This window comes from Dermacentor variabilis, chromosome 1, assembly GCF_050947875.1.
Source record: "Dermacentor variabilis isolate Ectoservices chromosome 1, ASM5094787v1, whole genome shotgun sequence".
NCBI classification, from domain to species: domain Eukaryota; kingdom Metazoa; phylum Arthropoda; class Arachnida; order Ixodida; family Ixodidae; genus Dermacentor; species Dermacentor variabilis.
The window spans coordinates 180,131,044-180,152,404 of NC_134568.1; the positions used below are offsets into that span (position 1 = coordinate 180,131,044).

The 21,361-nt window shown below is 45.0% G+C and overlaps 1 protein-coding gene across 1 annotated transcript in view; it reads left to right on the top strand.

The window, feature by feature from the left end:
* Nucleotides 1-16,427, top strand: part of LOC142588573 (MAM and LDL-receptor class A domain-containing protein 1-like) — a 273,168-nt gene extending 256,741 nt beyond the window's left edge. Inside the window, exons 86-95 of the mRNA XM_075700413.1 lie at nt 228-373; nt 4,276-4,474; nt 6,299-6,439; nt 8,567-8,596; nt 9,200-9,385; nt 10,783-10,908; nt 11,072-11,224; nt 13,386-13,482; nt 15,927-15,984; nt 16,297-16,427. Of these exons, the coding sequence (XP_075556528.1) occupies nt 228-373; nt 4,276-4,474; nt 6,299-6,439; nt 8,567-8,596; nt 9,200-9,385; nt 10,783-10,908; nt 11,072-11,224; nt 13,386-13,482; nt 15,927-15,984; nt 16,297-16,344 (1,184 nt within the window). The 3' untranslated portion in view covers nt 16,345-16,427. The remainder of the gene's footprint in view (nt 1-227; nt 374-4,275; nt 4,475-6,298; nt 6,440-8,566; nt 8,597-9,199; nt 9,386-10,782; nt 10,909-11,071; nt 11,225-13,385; nt 13,483-15,926; nt 15,985-16,296) is intronic.
* Nucleotides 16,428-21,361: the final 4,934 nt, after the last annotated feature.

Here is a 21,361-nt window from a genome sequence, read left to right on the forward strand (position 1 = left end):
TGTGATGTACCTTTTTAAAATTCTTTAGATGTTTGCAGAACTTTGTAAATACTAGATATTTATATTGTGCATTTCATGAAAGATGTTATGTGCAATCTCCTGCGCCATTGTCTGCTGTTTCCTTTGTGTTTTCGACACAGCTTTTCCCCCGCTATGCTTACCACTCATGTACAATTTTAGCATGCATTACAAAAATGAACTTCAAACATCCTGTTTTTCTTTCACAGCCTATTTCCTGCTCGCCAACAGTACCGAGCTGCCACTGGGGTCGGTAGCAGTTGCCCGTACGCCTCAGTTCCCGGCAAGCCAAAACAAGTGCCACCTCAGGTTCTGGTATTTCATGAGAGGTTCACCATCCATGGAGTTTCTCCGGGTGAGCACAAGATGAATACGGTGGCTGACTTTGTCACATTATATATATATATATATATAGTCATATTATAAGAAGTCAACAAACACTGACACCAAAGACAACATAGGGGAAGCTATTTGTGGTTTAATAAATGAAATAAAGAAACGATAAATTAATGGAAATTGAAGTGGATGAAAAAACTTGCCGCAGGTGGGAACCGAACCCACAACCTTCGCATTTCGCGTGCGATGCTCTACCAATTGAGATAAGGCGGCGCTGTTTCCCCATCCACTTTCTTGGGTATTTAATTGTCTTAGTAGAACCCTGGAAGTGTTAGCCAGCGCCACCACTTGCAGACCTTGGCGGCGGACGTGGAACGTCCTTTTTGCCGCAGGCGTCACGAGAACGTGATCTTTTTTGGGTGAAGGCAACTGGTCAATAAACTCACATATGCTACCTGAAGGCATCAATGTTGCCGGATTCGAGACCCTCGTTATGTAATCAACGAGATGAAAGGGGGTTAACCGAGGGGCCCGATATTTATTAGTCATATCATAAGAAGTCAACAAACACTGACACCAAGGACAACATAGGGAAAACTATTTGTGGTTTAATAAATGAAATAAAGAAACGATAAATTAATGGAAGTTAAAGTGGATGAAAGAACAACTTGCCGCAGGTGGGAATCGAACCCAAAACCTTCGCATTTCGCGAAAGTTGTGTATTTGGTTCCCACCGGCGGCAAGTTGTTTTTTCATCCACTTTAATTTCCATTTTTTCGCGACGGTTGTGGGTTCGGTTCCCACTTGCGGCAAGTTGTTTTTTCATCCACTTTAATTTACATTTATTTATCATTTCTTTATTTCATTTCATCATCATCATCATCATCATCATCATCATCATCATCATCATCATCAACCTGGTTACGCCCACTGCAGGGCAAAGGCATCTCCCATACTTCTCCAACTACCCCGGTCATGTACTAATTGTGGCCATGTTGTCCCTGCAAACTTCTTAATATCATCCGCCAACCTAACTTGCTGCCGCCCTCTGCTACGCTGCCCTTCCCTTGGAATCCAGTGCGTAACCCTTAATGACCATCGGTTATCTTCCCTCCTCATTACATGTCCAGCCCAGGCCCCCCCCCCCCCCATTTCTTTTTCTTGATTTCAACTAAGATATCAGTAACTCGCGTTTGTTCCTTCACCCAATCTGCTCTTTTCTTATCCCTTAACGTTACACCTATCATTCTTCTTTCCATAGCTCGTTGCGTTGTCGTCAGTTTAAGTAGAACCCTTCTCGTAAGCCTCCAGGTTTCTGCCCCGTACGTGAGTAGTGGTAAGACACAGCTGTTATATACTTTTCTCTTGAGGGATAATGGCAACCTGCTGTTCATGATCTGAGAATGCCTGCCAAGCGCACCCCAGCCCATTCTTATTCTTCTGATTATTTCAGTCTCATGATCCGGATCAGCAGTCACTACCTGTCCTAAGTAGATGTATTCCCTTACCACTTGCAGTGCCTTACTCCCTATCGTAAGGTATTATTAAACCACAAATACTGTCCCCTGTGTTGTCCTTGGTTTCAGTTTTTGCTGACTTGTAATGATATGACTAATAAAAATCGGGCCCCTCGGTTAAGCCCCTTTCTTCTCGTATATATATATATATATATATATATATATATATATATATATATATATATATATATATATATATATATATATATATATATATATATATATATATATATATATATATATACTTTCATGTGACAGCATCAATGCCGTAAGAAACACGGCGTGTAGTGTTCATTTGCTTCGCCTAGTTATGCTCACACCCATTTCCTTTCTCCATTTTTCACTTAATCTGGTCCCTTTTTCGATCATCTTTCATTCCCGTCACTTCGTTAGCACAGCAGAGGGTAGTCATCTGGTCTATCGTCATCACCATAAGCCTATATAGATTCATTGCAGGTCGAACGCCTCTCCCAGCAACCTCCGATTAGTCCTGCCTTGCGTCAGCTGACCCCATCTTATGCATGCAAATTTCCTAATTTAATTACGCCACCTAATTATCTGGCGTCCTCGACGGCGATTTTATTCCACTGGCACCCGCTCCGTATCTCTAATGACCACGGGCTATCCGTCTTCCGCATTACATCTCCTGCCATCTTCATCTTATTGTCAATTACGTCGACGTAAACCCGAACAGCCACTCTGTTAATTCAACTTAATATTGTTTAACCATTGTATGGCCGGTCTATACAATGGCTAAACATCCATGTTTTTCTCTCTTTTTTCTTCTCCTCCTTAAGAAATATGTTATACTGGCTACGGAAATGCTGGTTGCACAAAGGGTTTATCCGCTGTGGCATTTGGGAGACTCAATTTCCGCGATCACGTAGTCAGCAAATACATAATGAACACAATTGTTAATTGTGAAATTGCGCGATTACGGCATACGTTAGAAGCTTGAAGGCAGTGGTACTCGAAGACAACTTCGTTTTACTTCATAAAATCTGACAGTATGCGGATTTCACATTCAGCTGCTGGAGTCGCGAGAGAAACGCGCCACGTGATGTAGCTTAGCACTGCGCAAATAGGAAGAACGCCAGTGTTGCTTTTGCCTGCCGAAAGCCGGAGCGCGGCTTTTATCACGGAACCAGCGGCGCCATGATCAGGAAACGTGTCCACGTTCTCCATGTCTGCATCAATATTTACATCAATGCGCAGGCCTGTGTGAAATGAAAAACGAAGATTTGCCAATTGCCGAGAGGGAGAAAATAAACTTTGCAAATCCAACGCGCATGTGTAGAATCTATGTGAAGCGGTCATTAAATGTTACACAACTAAATGCGCTGCGTAGGAGTGTGTTTACTTTCATGTTATAACAACGCGTATTCTCGTGCAGTGTTTACGTTTATGCACCACACAGGTCACAACTTTAATGTCATGCAATACTTATGTTTGTGCATTACATAGTTCAGAATTTATGCCGAAATGCAAGCACCCAATTAGGCGGATGCGCAATGTGAGACGTCGACGCAGTGATGTCACGAAGACGAAGGCTTTGCATGATACTTTCTGGGGGGAAATTGGTGAAGACAGGTGTATGCACAGAGAAGTAAAACACACATCTAAATACATTTAGGGCTTCCACACCCATTATGCATAGGAACATACCCAGTGGCCCAAGGATGGTGTAGGTAAGGTATGACAAATTTAAGAAAATAGAATGAACTGTTGCATGATTTTGAGAAGCAACAACAAGCAACACACGAGACTTGAAGAAACGGACAACACAAACCGCTTCGTGTTGTCCCTTTTTTCAAGTCTCGTGTTTTGCTTGCGGTTACTTCCCAAAATCATGAATCACCAACTGAGCTACACTCACACTCTGCTATGAACTGTTGCATATTACGCGCTATTCCATTAAGAAGTCTGTCTGCTTTAGAGCTGCCTATGAACGGACATTATACTATGTACGGTTTTATGTTGTGATTGATTGTTTGATTATGCAGAATAAAGGTTTGCCCATTGACAAGCTAAGTTGTCGGTCAGCAGTCAGTATTATACAAGTTGTCTATTCCGCGAGAAACTTGCGTCCCCACGTAATTAGGCCAAATCCCTGAAGGGTAAGCAAAGAAAGTTTTGCTTTGAAGGAGCAGGTAAATGTTTTGCCCTGTACTCACTGCTGAGTCGAAGCGCAGCGTACCGCTGTCAAGGTATGTGCCTGTAGCACTCCGCAGTTTAAAATCCGGTCTGGGAATCCTTTCTTTCGCTGTTTTCGTGGCATCTTGCTTCTGGACGACAAATGTGTAAAAATGTGAATGACAATTTCTTGGTGGTAGGTGCTTGTTCTTGCACGACTTGCGCTTTTAGCGGTGCCGTTAAACCGTAGCTGACTCTGGACACTTTCCAGGTAGAGACAGAGGGTGGCGGCTCGAGACTGCCCATGTGGCAAGAGCTCGGACCTCAGGGATCCCTGTGGGCGTATGCGCACGTGATGATCGGTCACCCGCAGCCATTCACGGTCGCCTTCCTTGCACAGCGTGGAGGCGACGCACTCACTGACATCGCCATCGACGAAGTGACCTTCACACCTTCTTGCCTGCTAGGAGGTGAAGGCCTGTGCTCCTGTCCCTTTTCAGATGATGTATGCGCGCTCTGCACTGTTTCTGGGGAAGTGTGAGCCGCATATCAGCGCAGCTTGGTGGCACTGAATAATGGCTGCTGAATACTCGGAAGGCAGTTGTGGTGTGCCTTTTCCCTCGCGAGAAGCGCCAAGCTTAGCGCCATTGCAACTGTTTCCGGTGCATTTCTCTCCCTTTCGCTTTTTTTATGTTGATTTGTTTCATTGCCGCCCAGTCTATCTACCTCGTAGGCGTTTTCTCTCCCAGGGGCTACTTTCTAGCTGATGTGTGAATAATTAGGGCCCGCTGGAACAGGAGCGCGTATGAAGCTTCTGGGAGGTTTGTGATTTGCGTTCATTTGGTCGGTAAAGTGACTAGCAGGACGTTAGAAGGGTACTGGTACAAGCAATGTTGTCATTTTTTACGCTTTCATGAACTGCTCTGCGCCGAACAATAGCGGCAGGCAACTGCCAACGCTCCAGCAAAAAGAATAATTCATAATAGGGGTGCTAATTCTGAGCAGTACTGGCTTTTCTTGAGAACGAGTTTAGAATACGCCGCTAGTCGAGCGCCAGACAGCGCTGATGGTATCGTAGCTGACAACGTGGCCTCACAATTAATCTTGCGGGCTGACAAACCACTAACTTACAGAAGCGCGCCAGCTAAGTGGTGTAATTGCTGGTGGCAGAGTTCGTCTGCTATAGGCATGCACGTGCCAAATTGTATACTCCCTGCTGAATTGCGGCAACCTGAATCGTGGTCTTCCTCATTGTCACTCTAGCTATGAGGTTCTGTAAGCAACGAAGAAAAAAGTAAAGAAATATTATTATTCAAACGAATTATATGTTACAGTTACCACGATGCCGTCCTTCTGCTTAGAGGGACACAGTCGTACCACACATCCATGCCCGTTTATGACGGTCTGCTTAGAGGTTTAAATCCCATAATTACTTCGTTTAGCGCAAAACAAACGACACAAGAAAGACGACCCCCCCACCCCCAGGACAAGGCGCTACTCTCAACTGACATCATTTATTGCGTCACTCCCTTATAGGCAATTTTGGCGCTAAACAAATAATTATGGTTTCGCACCAACTAGCCCGCCAACGCGTTCTGATGTAAATCGCACGCGACTCTATTTGACGGCACACACCGGTGAGGTAGGAGTCTAAAACCAGCAGGCGAGCAACCAGATAGAGAAACGATACTCTTTTCCCCCGAATTTACCCAACTGGTGACGTCGAAAGTCCACGTGGAACGTCACAAATAGAACCACAGAACGTGTCATGTTGATGTCAGTGTTGCCACGTACTGTAGTTAAAGGTCATCTGACGGCACGGTCGTTTAAAACATCAAAAGAACTTCTCGGCAACGTTCGCGATTAACAATCGGTTAGTGGTAGCCGTGTATAAAGAATAAACGATAACTCAGAAGCCTTTGGGCGCGAGGTAGTTGGTTATGGATCATTCATTTTAAACAACGAAAAAACACTCGCGCATGCACACACACACACACACGCACGCAGCGTTCGTCCCCTGCTCATCCTTGTCCGTGTTTTTTTTGACGCTGTTTAAAATTAAAGAAGTGAATAACACAAGCATCTGAATCAGGAAATGTCGTCATTACTCCTTTGAGAAGAAATCGCGGGAAATGTCTTGCAGATGCTGGAATTGCTTTGTGCCGTAACAGTCGTGCATAATACGACAAAGACATGTGCTTGGAATAGCTTGCATAGTAGAATATTTATACTTAGAATTACAGTCGTATATGGCAGCTGCGCTTCGAAGGCTAATGCTCGTCTCAATTTTTCAGGTACTGCTCATACCGAAAAACATCCGTCCTTGTGCACCCGAGACGAGTTTTTGTGCGCGGACAAGAGGATGTGCCTCCCCCGAAGTTTCGTTTGTGACTGCGAGAACGACTGCGAAGATGGTAGCGATGAAACAGACTGTGGTTTGTATATTCAATAATTCGAATCAGTGCTATTTGAACAAGAATTCATGTTCAGCATACGTTCTGTGTTATAGGATATGCTCGGTACGCTAAGAAAATAAGAAAATGTAACTGTTTTTTTATTTCGAGGATATTTCCAAATTGTCGCACGAAGCAATTCGCGCAGTTCGACTTGTTCAGTTGGATTGCTTGAGGAGGCGAACTTTACTTGTATGACAAATCGAAATGTCCTGGCAGTTAATTAGAGAACTCACTAAATATCTTTTTAATTTTTCACTTTATTGCGCGTGTTGCAATCGCGAAACTGAGGTCGAGCAGTGAGACGACTAAGTTATGTCTGCTTTGCAGAAATTTGAAACTAGCACCACTTCGAAGGTATGGGTCCCTAAAATGTGATAAGAAATACATTGGCGTTCCACTTGGGTTTCCCGAAAGTCTCCCTCTAGCAGTTCATGAAGATCTCATCTAAAACGCAATTCACTTTTTACCAGATTGGAATACGGATATGTCGAAAGTGATGCTATTCCTACGATTCCTGCTGAACAGATGTGACATAATTATACTATTCGGTTTGAATCTCACAATTTCAACGTATTTCTTAAAGTGAATCATCATCATCATCATCAGCCTGGTTACGCCCACTGCAGGGCAAAGGCCTCTCCCATACTTCTCCAACTACCCCGGTCATGTACTAATTGTGGCCATGTTGTCCCTGCAAACTTCTTAATATCATCCGCCAACCTAACTTGCTGCCGCCCCCTGCTACGCTTTCCTTGCCTTGGAATCCAGTCCGTAACCCTTAATGACCATCGGTTATCTTCCCTCCTCATTACATGCCCTGCCCATGCCCATTTCTTTTCTTGATTTCAACTAAGATGCCATTAACTCGCGTTTGTTCCCTCACCCAATCTGCTCTTTTCTTATCCTTTAACGTTACACCCATCATTATTCTTTCCATAGCTCGTTGCGTCGTCCTCAGTTTAAGTAGAACCCTTTTCGTAAGCCTCCAGGTCTCTGCCCCGTACGTGAGTACTGGCAAGACACAGCTGTTATACACTTTTCCCTTGAGGGATAATGGCAACCTGCTGTTCATGATTTGAGAATGCCTGCCAAACGCACCCCAGCCCATTCCTAATCTTCTGATTATTTCAGTCTCGTGATCTGGATCCGTGGTCACTACCTGCCCTAATTAGATATATTCCTTTACCACTTCCAGTGCCCTGCTACCTATCGTAAACTGCTGTTCTCTACTGAGACTGTTAAACATTACTTTAGTTTTCGGCAGATTAATTTTTAGGCCCACCCTTCTGCTTTGCCTCCCCAGATCATTGAGCATGCATTGAAATTGGTCCCCTGAGTTACTAAGCAAGGCAATATCATCAGTGAATCGCAAGTTACTGAGGTATTCACCGTTAACTCTTATCCCCAATTCTTTCTAATCCAGGTCTCTGAATACCTCCTGTAAACACGCTCTGAATAGCATTTGAGAGATCGTATCTCCCTGCCTGACGCCTTTCTTTATTGGGATTTTGGTGCATTCTTTATGGAGGACTACGGTGGCTGTGGAGCCGCTATAGATATTTTTCAGTATTCTAAAGTGAATACTTAAAGTTATATATTTTAGCTGTAGACTCGGATGAATAGAATTATTTTTTCAAGTATTGTCCACCCGCCTTTCTCGTAATCCACCTGAACAGACTGGATTACGCTGTATGATCCACGCGATATAAAAAAAAGAAAAAAAGAAAAAAAGCACGTGGTATAATAACTATAGTGTGCTAAGTTCGACCAGCTCTTTTTGTTAATGTATACCGGTGGTAAGCTGCTTAAAATCCTTTCGACACTAGAATCTGATTTGTTACCGGGCATTTAAACACAAAATAAGGGCAGGAAAAGAAAAACACATCGAGAATAATGAAAGCAGGAAATGGCCTCGTAAGACTGAGATTTTCATTGCGGACTACGATTTACAAAAAAAGTAGAAAAAAACCCCCTAAAGCTTCTAAACAGCAGGAAATGAGCAGACACAAAAATTGCCTTACGTGATGCATACGTGTCCGGCGAGGAAGAACAATAACCGGGGCATTTCGGCGAAAGTATATGAACTATCATTTTTTATACTTACAGGAATGACATGCAAAGCAGGAGCAACAACAGGTAAGATATACGAATGATATAATTGTTTGTTTCATGACACTACTTTATTCGCAGTTGTAAGTAGGCCATGCGTGAAAGTGATTCTCCAGTACCATACTTTTGCTAAAAATCCAGGCAGAATGTCGTATGTGTACGTACAACATAATATTACCCCACCTTTAAACGATTATTTAAATAGTGGGAATTTACGTGCTAAATCGTGATCCGATTATGAGGCGGGCTGTAGCAGGGGACTCCGGATTAGATTTGGCCACCGGGTTTCTTTTTTTACATGCACCCAATGCACAGTGCACACGAGAGTTCTTGCATTACATCCGTGTCGGAATGCGGCCGCCGCGGCCGGAGTAAGAACCCGTGACCTCGACTTCAGCAGCGCAACGCCATAGCCATCCGGGCTAGGACGGGTCCCACGCCTTTCTGATAGAAATATGTTGGAGAATGTGAAATGTCAGTGCAAGGGACTAACCACATTCTGTTCTTAGTTTTGTTTACCTCTTTCGTGGTGATTACCTAGTGGCGCAGCTGTGCGTAGCAGCGGTATGCACTGAATGAAAGCGATAGAACGCGGAAAGAAATTTGATGATAGCTCTCTTTTGTCTTCAGCTAGTGGGAAAGCGACCGGTCGCCCACTGTCCCCGGCTTCTTGGTCAGTGTCCTCAACGCCAAGCTCGCTTTGCACTGCTCCCGGCGCATTCAGCTGCGGTAGTCGAAATGGTCCTTGTATTCCTGGTCTGCTTCTCTGCGACGGCGTGCCTGACTGCCCGAATGCAGAGGACGAATGGCAATGTGGTGCGTGATCCTTGTCCATCTTTTTTTCTCTCTTCTTTTTGATCGTGGTGTGTGCGTAGGTGTAAGCAGCAAAGGTCCGCGAAAACAATACTTCGGGCAAATGTCATTCTCTCATGTGAGCTTCTTGGGCCTAAAACGAAATATTTGTCTTCTCTGTGCTTGACTCTGTGATTGTAGTAAGTGACGAGGTTTGCAAGGGGAAGCGCCATTTGTTACTTATGTACCCGCTGGTTTATCGCCGTGCTGTCTTATTGGACCCAAAGCGACAATCCCCGAATGCGACCTTCATGTTAAGGCTGTTAACAAAGTTGTTCTTATTCGTGCTTTCGCATTTACTAAGGCAGAACACGCGTGTTAATTTAGGCATACTTGTGAATTTGACTTCGCTACACCACTTCCAGAAAGGAGGCATTATGATGCTGTTACATTCCTGAATATATAAGTGAGAGAAGCTTACACGTTTACAGACAATAATTTATCATGTTCTTTCCACAGAAAACTCATTGTTGTGAGAAATACCTTCGTTGTAGGATTCATGCAATAATTGCCTCCAAAGGTGGGCTGGAAGCAACGATTCTGAAGTTAAGCCCTTCGCTGAAGCTCGGGAAGATTGTTGAATCTCATACGATTTGCCGATTGAGACTATCACTCTTTTAAGTATACTGATAAGGGAATGCGGTAAACATCATCTGGGGTGGTAATATGTAACACAGAATTTTAGTGAAGTAACATGTAAAGTTCGCGATGGAGAGTACTTTCCGAACCAGACCGTCGTCTATGTTGTTCATTCAGACTTGTCAGGATGATTATTTACTTTTCTCTGCTCAAGATAAATAAGGTTGTCGGTTAAGACAAAAATGTTGCGTATAACCCTTAGGGCTCCACGAGTTCGAAGTGCTGCTATGCTCCCATTTTGCTGCCTGTGTAAGCGGTCGCAGTGCAGCGGGATGCTAGCTAAAACAACACAAATACAAGCGCGCCCTTCGCTTGCGATTCTCAAGGGACTCATACAGGGGACTGGCCTTTTCCGCTCTTTTCTCGTTTATTCCAAGCTGCAAGGTACCGCGGAGTGCTTTTATGACTCTGCTTCGGGAATTCACCAGCTCCACGTGCGCGTAGGAGCCTCAACAAGGGCGGTGCACTTAAAGAAATGCTCGCGATGAAATGCCCAGAGTAGCGCTGCACGAGAGCTTAGACTTGACGTTGCCGAAGTGGCACTTGGAAAATGACATCACGCCAAAGAACCTTCATCGTGTCCTGTATCTAGCGCATAAAAGGGAGATTGGGCAATAAGTGAAAACATTTCACGTCCGGTGGCCATTCTTGTTGCACATGTCTATGCCGAATTTCTAGAATTTCAGGAATCAACGTTTTGTTCGGCATTATAATGCACGCAGATGGCAAAGGCACTTGCCCTGAGGGTTACTACTACTGCCGGGACCCTTCGTCCTGCCTGCACAAATCCAAGCTGTGCGATGGCCGTGCCGACTGCAGCGACGAATCAGATGAATCTCTTTGCAACGGTCGGTATCTTTGAAGTCAACATATCGGAGTCGCTTATTTCATACTCGAAGTACGGAAGCTGTACAAGAGTAGCTCAGTGTACTCGGCCCACAATTCGTATTCCTTTTTATCACTCTGCTTTTTAAGAGTGGGCACTAATGCTCTCCTTTGCTTTTGGTATAGCCTGCCCTGACTACTTTTGTCGCAACGGAGGCAGCTGCAAGCTGGCACGAGGGACAGGTGCTCCGCAGTGCGCCTGCCTAGACGTCTTTGGGGGAAACCGCTGCGACCGGGAGCTCACCGTGGGACCTCCATCTCCAGTGGCGCAGACCCACGGTACGTTCCTCCTAGGTATGAGTGGTGCACATATCGGGGCCTTTTCACATTATCCAAGTGGTCCACGACGCATATATGTACACTAAATCATCTAATACAGTGCGGCCTATTGCTGGCTATCAAAAATCAAGCACGCTGATTTGCTGCTAGATGCGACCGCGCTGGCCTATAACGATCTAACTTAAACAATAGAAGCATTTAGCAGCAGCACGCCATGATATAGGGGACTTTTAAACGAGGCTGTCGTTCCATTCTAATGTTCGATATTCACCAGAGAGAATTCTGCTATAGCCTACTTTTCAAACTCGCCCTCCCCTATTATTGAGTTTTTTCAATTCAGTTTATTTGGACACAAATTGATGGTACAGGATGGCCACGAGGCGCGGAAAAATGTGGCAACAATACCTCCTGACAGGGCCTTCACCTCGGCATCACACATCATGATAGCTGGTCGTCATGACAAAATATTGCACTACATTGAGAGATCAGAGCAATCAGTGAAAATTCAGCAATACTTGCTGTTTTACACGTGACAAATTATCCTATGATTTGAGATTATACATTGATTACATCATTCATTACTCAACGTCTTTCATCGCACGATTCTATTCACAAATACACTGTGCTTAAACAATTTTCGAAAACTGTATTTCTTGCAATGACAATTTCTTTTCGAGAAATAGCGCCCGTTCAAAGAAATATCGTTGTTGAAGAGGGCCGTCGCAGTGGCTTAGCGACGATGGTGTCCTGTTGCTACTGCTGAACACCAAGTGACAGGTTCGATTCTTGGCTACGGCGGCTGCATTCCAGTGGCGCCAGCAAGTAAAAATGCTCGCCTGCTGAGCACTGGGCGGGCGATAATGAAGGTGGTCATACTAATTTCCAAGTCCCCCATTACGGCACCTCTTATTGTCAGATTGTGGCTTTGGGACGATAAAAAAGAGACATATTTGAATGAATTGAAAATACTATTCTTAAGATACAAAAGAGGCTTGTGGTCCCCACTATTGCAATATGACATTTTAACAGCAGTCGATCAGGGAAATTAAGCTCGCTACATGGTTCAGCGCACATCGCAGTTCTGGTCGAAAAATTATAAATTCGTTTTTCGAATCCTAGAACACTATAATGTAAGGCTATTCCAATCTGTTCGTGTTCCATTTCTTCCATTAGCCCTCCACGATTGGCCGAAAATTTTTGGGCCACGCCCACTTCGCCTGTCTGATGACGCGACTTCACGAAAACTGCGAAAACGTCCCAACTGATGACACGCACAGACTGATTATACCTGATAAAGTCCAACAAGAGATAGAAAGTTCTTTCCGATTCTACACCTTTGTTGCTCTTAGTACGCTATCGGTAAATAATTTGGGAGCAGCTACCACATAATCTGCCCGTCACGCGACGTCACAAAAACGTGAAAACTCACCACGTCATAGTTACGTGTACGCACTAAAGATGCCTTAATATGTCGAACAAAATGTTTCTAGAAACATTGTTTTTACAATGTTTCTAGTGTCGCCGGTGACTACCCCGTTCTAAAAGGAACATATAGATGCCCGTTGGTCACTCTGGAACTGGCTACACGGAGCTGCCCGTGAGTCTTTGCGTGTAATAAATACTTTGGCGTGGCAGTTTAAGGTTGTCGAGCTTTTTCAGCACATACGAGACGTCGCTCTGGCTACTCTTCGTCACTGAGGATCCATTTTCGCGGCACCTTTAACTCCACGTTGCACGCTGCAGCGGTTTTTGACCAGGCAGCCCCAAGCTAAGCAAGCGGAAGCGGACCAATTGCAGATGTCGGCACCATTCGGTTCCCACGATTATCTACTGTCACTAGCTCGATCCCATCGATACCTTCTCCACCTCTGCGAGCTCCTCGCCTCTTGTTAGCCAATTTAATAGAAAAATCCTGTCAGAGTATGCAATGCTACTGGCTTTGAAAGCAAACAAAAGTGACCTCCTATAGTGAGAGTGTTTCATTGGCCAGTTCAAACTCCGCTGCGGCTCAACGCCCGATGCCTGCGTAGGCGGTTACGTAAATTTGACGTTAGAAGATTGGAATAAAATCAGAATGCAATAGTTTCACCTTATAGTGCTCCTAGTGTTGTGAACATATGACTTCTGGTAGTAATTTTTGATTAAAATTGTTTTTTTCTAGTGGCTGGTTGGTCCTACGGGGCACCTCTTGTAATTATTTTTGTGGTTGCTTCTGTCATCGTGGCCGTCTATTTTTGGAGAAGAAGAGTCTCAACAGGGTGAGTTGCTTAAAATAAAAAAAAGAGGAGGACCGCATGAACCTTGGCGTGACTTTTTTTCTTGCTACGCCAGTTTTCTGTAAGAACGTCGTCCTAAATTAGCAAACAAATAAGCCTTAGGCCTTGGCTCGCTGCCATCAATCGCCAATGTAGGTGATTGTCAAATGAAGATCAACCCCGAGTATGACCTCCAGTTTTAAAAAGTGTTCGCATTAATGATGACATCGCCTCTCTGCTAACGCACAATTCACATGAAAATTTCCTACCGAGGTGTGTCAGATTTGTCAGGTAGAATATATATACTGATAATATTGCGATTCGAAACAATCGAGTGGCCAAGGATGGAAACGTAAACGCCTCTCCGGCTCAAAAATTGAATGGACTGATCCTGCCAGGACCAGAACGCGATCTGTTTTTAAGTGATTTCACGGTAAAAGGGACCATCAACAAAGAAGGTGAAAAAAAAGGCACGAAAAAAAGGAGGGGAAAAAAAGAAGGAAGTGCGCATGTATCGCTCTTTCGTATGCAGGTACTCCAATTATTTAATTGGTTACAGAGTAGGCTTTGTTAAAGAATATAATGATTTTTAGCTTGATACGGTTGGTACTAGGGTTGGCGTGTTAGGAGGTGACCTCGGCACAGATTCCGAATAATTTAAAGTGAGACTCTCATATACACTGAACTCGTCAACTTATTTGCAAGTGATGAGAAGCGATTTTTATTTTCGTGTTATTTCTGTTTTCTGAAAGACTCTATAAGATGTTGGCGTGCGAATACAGCACCCGTTACTCCTAATTTTACAATCAGGAAGGGCTGTACAGTCATACTTTAGCAATACACTTATGCACATTGTCTGTGCACGAAAACCTCTATGTTTGCAATGAATGCATACACGATGATAGTAGAACGTAACAAACTGTAAAGCGTTAAAAATTACGGCCAAATTAACGGTACGGGCAAAAAGTAACACAATTTTAAACTACCGCGACACATCATAACATACAAGGCAACCACAACAACAGAAAAAAATAAAGAACTCACGGACGAAACATTTGTACGTCGCCGTACATACGCAACTGTCAGAAGTTTTCTGAAGGCAATTAGTTCGCGCGTTCTTTATGGCACTTGTTGGTCAGTTGCCCAAGTTATCGCAAATAAATATTCCAAGCTGAAAGTCCTTGCAGTATATAGCATTTTTTTTTTACTTCGAATACTTTAAAAGAAAGTTCTCACTGAAGTTACTCGAATGACGCCAATAAATATTAACTATGTGCCCAGGCGCACATCAGTTGCAGGAAGAACCAATGCAATCAATTCACTAATTAAGCTCATTAGAATAATTAACTGCTTAATTACTAGCGCTACGGCACAAGTTTGTGTTGGCAAGTTGAAGGGAATGACCATGGAAGTCGCAGTTTCGTGCTTGAAAATTGCAACATTGCCATACAAGCCGGAGTAACTGGCCTCAAATTATCCGTTGAACTTATCACGCACGTAGCACTGCGTAGCGCGGCTCGCGATGCAAGTCTCCTTTTGACGCAGCCGGGCGGCGTGAAATGAAGCTGGGCTACACGGCACGATAAATTGGCCCGTTTCGCACTTGCTGGTGCAGTGATTGTGCATCCACTTAGGAGTTTCGCACTGCGCCAATGGGAAGCAGCTCGTGGGAAGAGCCGAGTGCGACGGCAGCTTTAATCTACGCCGCCCTGATACGTCACAAGAAGGTCATTCCACGAGCTGGTCTTCGCAGTGAGGCGTGCGCAATCAGGTAAATTCTACGAATAATGCGAGGCCAATCATGTCGGCTTGCATTGCCTTCAACTTTCCAGTATAAGCACGTTCAGCAAAGTTTGTAACTAAGTAATTAAATAATGTAGTTAGTTTAATTAATGAAATGATTAGCTTTGCGTTTGCTGTGTTTGCTCTGCGCTATGTTTCATTTTCTTGTTGCATGTGCTAACGAATTCCTTTATTGTAAGGATTCTTTTCTCGTCGCATCTCCTTTAATCCATTAAAAAAAGTTAACGTTGTAGAAACGCCTGCGACTTATCGCTTGCCAACATTATCCAAAATTATAGTAAATACAGTCAATGAATAGTATATACAGCATTCAATTGCTAGTCTAATATTCTCGTAGTGTGCATAGGTATGGAAAGGAGGGCTAATTATGTGTGCGCCTACGTTATTGAGTCTGCGCTAACATTGCCTCAAGCCTGCTTTGAGCAAAGCAGCGGGGGCATTAAAACCGCGCCGATGTTATCGTATAATGAATTCTAAAAATGCAGCAGCTCCGGACTCATGGCTGGAGCCTGCGTTTAGCATTAAACATGTTGGCATTTTTTCTGTGTTTGGATAAACACTACTGCAGAGATTAGTTTTCTGAGAGAAGACTGAGTTACTTGGGTCTCATTGTCAATACCATCATTTGCGGCATCTTTTTTTAGGGAGGAAACTGCGCCTGTAACGATCAACAACCCAACTTACGGACTCTACCTCGATGAAGTGAGTTCTCAGTATTTTCTATCTGCGGTGCTACCTTAACCATAATCATGGTTTGTTTTCTTTTATTTGTCATTAAATCTCTATGTTATGAGCAGTGTTCAATGCTGCAATAAAGTAGTCGGTTGGACTCGTTAGTAATGGAAGATTAGTGCTCTTTCTGTAGCTGAAAATAGTTGAGGGGCCACTTATGCGAAATGGAGTCTGTGCATCCCGAAAAAAATTTCTGCGTAAATAACTTAGACGTTAATTTGCATAATTTATGTTGACAACGTTTCAACGCAGATTCTGATCTTTATATTTTTTTTAATACAGGGAGACACCAGCACATCGGCAGTTAACTCCCTCTGCAGCGACTGTTGAATGGATGTTGTGGCTGACGTTAGGGTTTTTCTTAATCTCTACTTATATTCTACCTGAAAGGTAAAATAAAATATACCTCAGAATCACTGTTTTCTTGTGCAAATTCTTCTACCCACACTACGAACTACACTGTCAAGGCAAGCTACATTGATCAGACACAATAAAGAGATCATATCGACATCTATCCAAAGAAAATAAAGAAAGGAAACTTATGATGTACTGCACTATATTCTTGTTTGTACAGGGTAACGTTCATAAGCGTTCGTCACATCATGTCTTACTGTTCTGAATTAGTGGCGCACTTTCCATATAAACGAACTTTTCCCACAAACATCAGCTACACAACAATGGCCTTATCAGGACAGAGGTCGACGCGGTATTCTTCGTCTAAGTTTAGTGAGTGGAAATTGACCCATTGCTTTTACTTTAACCGAAGGCGAACACGCAGAAGTAGGAGCACGTATGAATTACCCGCCGCGGCGGCTTAGTGTCTACGGTGTTGCGCTGCTAAGCACGAGGTGGGGGAATGAACTCCCCACCGCGGCGGCCACGTTTAGATGGGGGCCAAGTGCAAAAACGCCTGTGTCCCGTGCATTGGGGCCACATTAAAGATCCCCTGGTGGCCAAAATTTCTCCGGAGTCTCCCAGTACGGCGTGCCTCATAATCAATGCTTGGCTTTGGCACGTAAAATCCCAGAATTCAATTCAGAACACGAATGAGTTTTAAAATAAAGCGTAGTGGTGACTCTTCTCTACTGAAAAAACCCGTAATCCCCATAACTCTTATACTCAGTAGCATCATATGATAATGGGGTTTTTGTATGGGATCCTATACGTTACATATCGAATTATTGTGTGCGGTAGTTATGGGCATATGGATTTTTCATTATGGTTTATCAATGTCTATATTCATTAAAACTGGAAAACTATAAAGAAGCCTTTCGGTGAATTCCTCAGTTTCTCGATTAACACTACCTACGACTGTGCGTACTTATTTGAAAAACCATAACAACCACGTTAAAAAATAAAGACCGGTCTCTTGATTGCCAACTGCGAAGGTAAGCAACTACATTACTACACCTTACGCAGCCTTTACTGAGCTATTTCGATGTAGTAATGAGCTACTGCATAATAATCTCATTGAAGTATATAAGCTGGAAGAGCGCATTCGCGAAGCTTTCTGAACGGAGCACACGCTGGCTCTCGCAGACGAGAGCGAGAGACACCCGTTGGAAGGTGATGCGCGCCCTCGTAGTGCCGAAAACCACACACTTCCACGAAAATGCGTGACGTAATTTCTACAATACTTAATTACGTTCAACTTAGCAATACTTAGGATCAACTGAACCCTCTAGCTCACCATCGGTTCTTCTTGCACAAGGTAATACGAAAGAAAAGTTCTGCACGGAAATGTAGCGGAAATTTGCGCTTTCACGAAAGTGTTAACTGTAACGGCGTTTATTTGAGCGTGAATGTGCGGAAAACAAATGCAGTTCCCCTTGGCATTTATGCGTGAAGAGATTATTTAGCGCGCGAATGTACCATTATCTGTTGGCAAACTTTCAGAATGACACGTCTACTCGCTTATATTGCTCCGGTGACCTCATTTCACCGACTAACAGATGTTAAATAGATCGCTCAGCGCAGGACGCGCCTGCAAGTATTGGAAGTTTCTCGAATGGTCTTCGATAGTTCTGGTCATTGTCTGTTTTCACTGAAGCTTGCGTAATCTGACTGTATGCGCGATACGAATTGTGTAATGCTTTCCAGAAAGAAGGCGGTCACCAGAGATTACGCTCGAACTTTCGACGAATCATGTATAAAAGCCGACGCGCTTTGCCCGCAGATCAGGTGTCGACGATTGCCGACTGTGCTCGCCGCTATCGCTGCGCTTTGAGTGTCACTTTCTTTTGTAGGCACAGGTTCGCCCAACGAAGAGTTAGCTTTGTGATTCATAGATTTTGCTACGGTGTTATCTGTCATTACAAAGTGACATCTGGTGGAGGTGTTCTTACGTTCATGTACCGGGTGCCCTCATAAAGCCCACACCCCGAAGACAACACCAACTTCTACCTGAGACAACCAAGAAGATTGTGGTCAAACTACCACCATGATGGACCGAGCATTGCCTGCTGCCATCGTATTGCAACGATTCCGGGAACCACTTATCTTCCGAGGAGCTTCTTCGGACGACACAGAAACGTGGCTCGAGAGATTCGAAAGGGTTTCAATCTTCAACAAGCGAACTCTTAGGACAAGCTGCGCCATGTGTACTTCTCCGTGGAGGGAGCCGCGAAGACATGGTTCGAGAACTGGAAGTCCACACTTACAACGTGGGACCATTACGAGTGTTGTCCGAAAAGAAACGGCCGAAGTTCTATTGAAAGCCCGCGTGCAGCTACCTGACGAGAACGTTGCCATCTTTACGAGATGATCCGGCTTTTCCGCCGTGCCGACCGAGAAATGTCCGAGGAATGTTCGCCTACTCATGCGTGGTATGAAGCAAGAACTTTTCGCCGGAATGATACGAAACCCGCCGAACACTGTCGAATACTTTCTTTGTGAGGCCGCCAACATCAGTAAAATACTAGATATGAGGAAAAGGTAATACAACCGCCGCACACAGACGAAAACTACGCCGAAGTTCAATCACTGGGCACCAACAACCTGCACGATACCGTAAGAGTGGTCGCGCGGGAGAAGCTTCAGAAGCTGTTTCCTTAATTGCAGCTTGAAGTGACTTCGATTGCCGACCTCGTAGGCGTGGACATCAAGCAGTCGCTAGGAGGCCCTGAATCACCGAAGCCTCAGCGAGAAGCGCGGAGCCACGCCGCTGCCGCTCACCGTCACATTCCCCCTTCGCGCTCTAGTCTGGCCCTGCCGTAATTCCGCCGCCGCCGCCGCCACTGCCGCCAGCCTGCCCGCCCGCCCGTCGGCCCGCACAACTCTCCAAGGAAGGCAGATATTTGGCGTGTCCCCGACCACCACCCGTTGTGCTAACACTGCGGAGAAGCGAGCCACGCCTACGGCCGATGCCCTCACAGCGAGATGGGCCTACGAGGGTTCGCCATCAACGCAACGCGTCTGCAGCAAGGCAAGTGACCACGCGACATGGCAGACTACATCCCAGCCACTCAGTGGGCACCTCGACGGCCTTCACGTTCGCCGTCACCAGGACGATACTCGTGGCCGCAGCGCCGACCATACACTGACCCAGCCCGGGGACGGTCCGTAAGTCCATATCCGGAGAACTAAGAACAGCAACCGATTGAGGTGCGGTTGCTGTCCGTCGAAATGACGAAGACTCTCCTCCGCCAACGACGGCGTTGCAAAAACCACCTCAAAAATGCCGCAACGAAACGCCGCTATCCAGACGACGACTCGAAGAGAAGCAGATGCCGCCTCAAGAATGACCGATGACACGACATCAAATCGCCAGGACAAGATGATGCAGCCGTGATCTGACGCTACAGCCTAACCACAACGCAACGTGAAGAACCACCTACTTCGGCATGGTTCTCGACGGTCACGAAGTCACCGCTTGAGGGCACACAGGAGCCGGCTACTCCGTCAAAGTGGATCATTCGTCGAATTTGAACAAAGTGAATACTGCATGGGACGGCCCTCAAATCAGGACAGCTGGAGGGCACCTTATAACGCAGTCTCAAATCTTCACGGCAAGGGTTACAGTTCATAACCATACTTACCCTGCGACGTTTCTTATCCTGCAGCAATGCTCACGGGACGTAATACTCGGCGTAGACTTCCTCAATCAACATGTATCAGTCATCGACCTAAGATTCAAATCGATAACGCTGTCTACGAACCAATCGATACCGCCGAATAGGGTCCTCGGTTACTGTGCCTTAATTGTGCTCAAAGACCACGTCAGCATGCCCCCTCGCTCCAGTATGTTCATTTCTGTCGGCACTGAAACATCCGTAAACGCAGAAGGCGTCGTCGAGGGTGACCAGCATCTACAACTCAGCCGTGAAACTTTCGTCGCAAGAGGCGTAACTCGACTGGACGGAGGAAAAGCGGAAGTGATACTGACAAACTTCAGCCAGGAGCACAAACGCGTCAACAAGCGCAAGACGATCGCATATATTGAGGAAATTGTGGAAACAAGCAATGCGTTTGTCCTCTCGGACTCGGACGCATCTACTTCGACTGCCTCAGTACTAGAACCAGCCTTCGTCATCAACCAGGGTCTTCCAAGGCATAAGGAAGAACTGCTCAAGGACATCCTCCAGCAATACAAAGACTGGTTTTCGTCGGCAAGGATTCGACAAACATCAGTTGCTCAGCATCGCATAATAACCGAGAAATCCACCCGACCACTCCATCAAAGCCTGTACCGAGTTTAGACAAGAGAGCGAGAGGCCATAAAGTAACAAGTCGATGAAATGCTGCGCCTACAAATCATCCAGCCGTCAAATAGCCCAAGGACATGTCCTGTTGTCTTCATGAAAAAGATGCATGAAAATCTGTGTTTTTACGTTGGTTATCATTGCCTAAAAAAAGTCACGAAGAAATACGCATATCCCTTCCCACGGATAGACGCACTGGACCGGCTCTGCCATGAAAAGTACTTTTCGTCGATGAACTTCAAGACAGGCTACTGTGAAATCGAAGTTGACAAGAGGGATCGAGAGAAGACCGCCTTTATCACGCCAGACGGCCTCTCTGAATTGAAGTTCATGCCATTTGGCCTTTTCTCGGCCCCTGTAACTTTCCAGCGTGTAATGGACAATATATTGGCTGGCTTGAAATGGCAGAGAAGTTTAGTCTACCTAGATGACGTCGCCGCATTTGCCTCAAACTTCGACGTTAAGCTCCTTGCGAATGTATTAGAGGCCATCAAGTCATCTGGGCCGGCCATGAAGCCGGAGAAATGCCACTTCGCTAACGAAGAAGTAATGTACCTGGGACATGTCATCAGCAACTCAGGAGTCCTTCCCATGCGCAGAAAACAACTGCTATTGCAAACTTTGCACAGCCCATCGACAAGAAGACA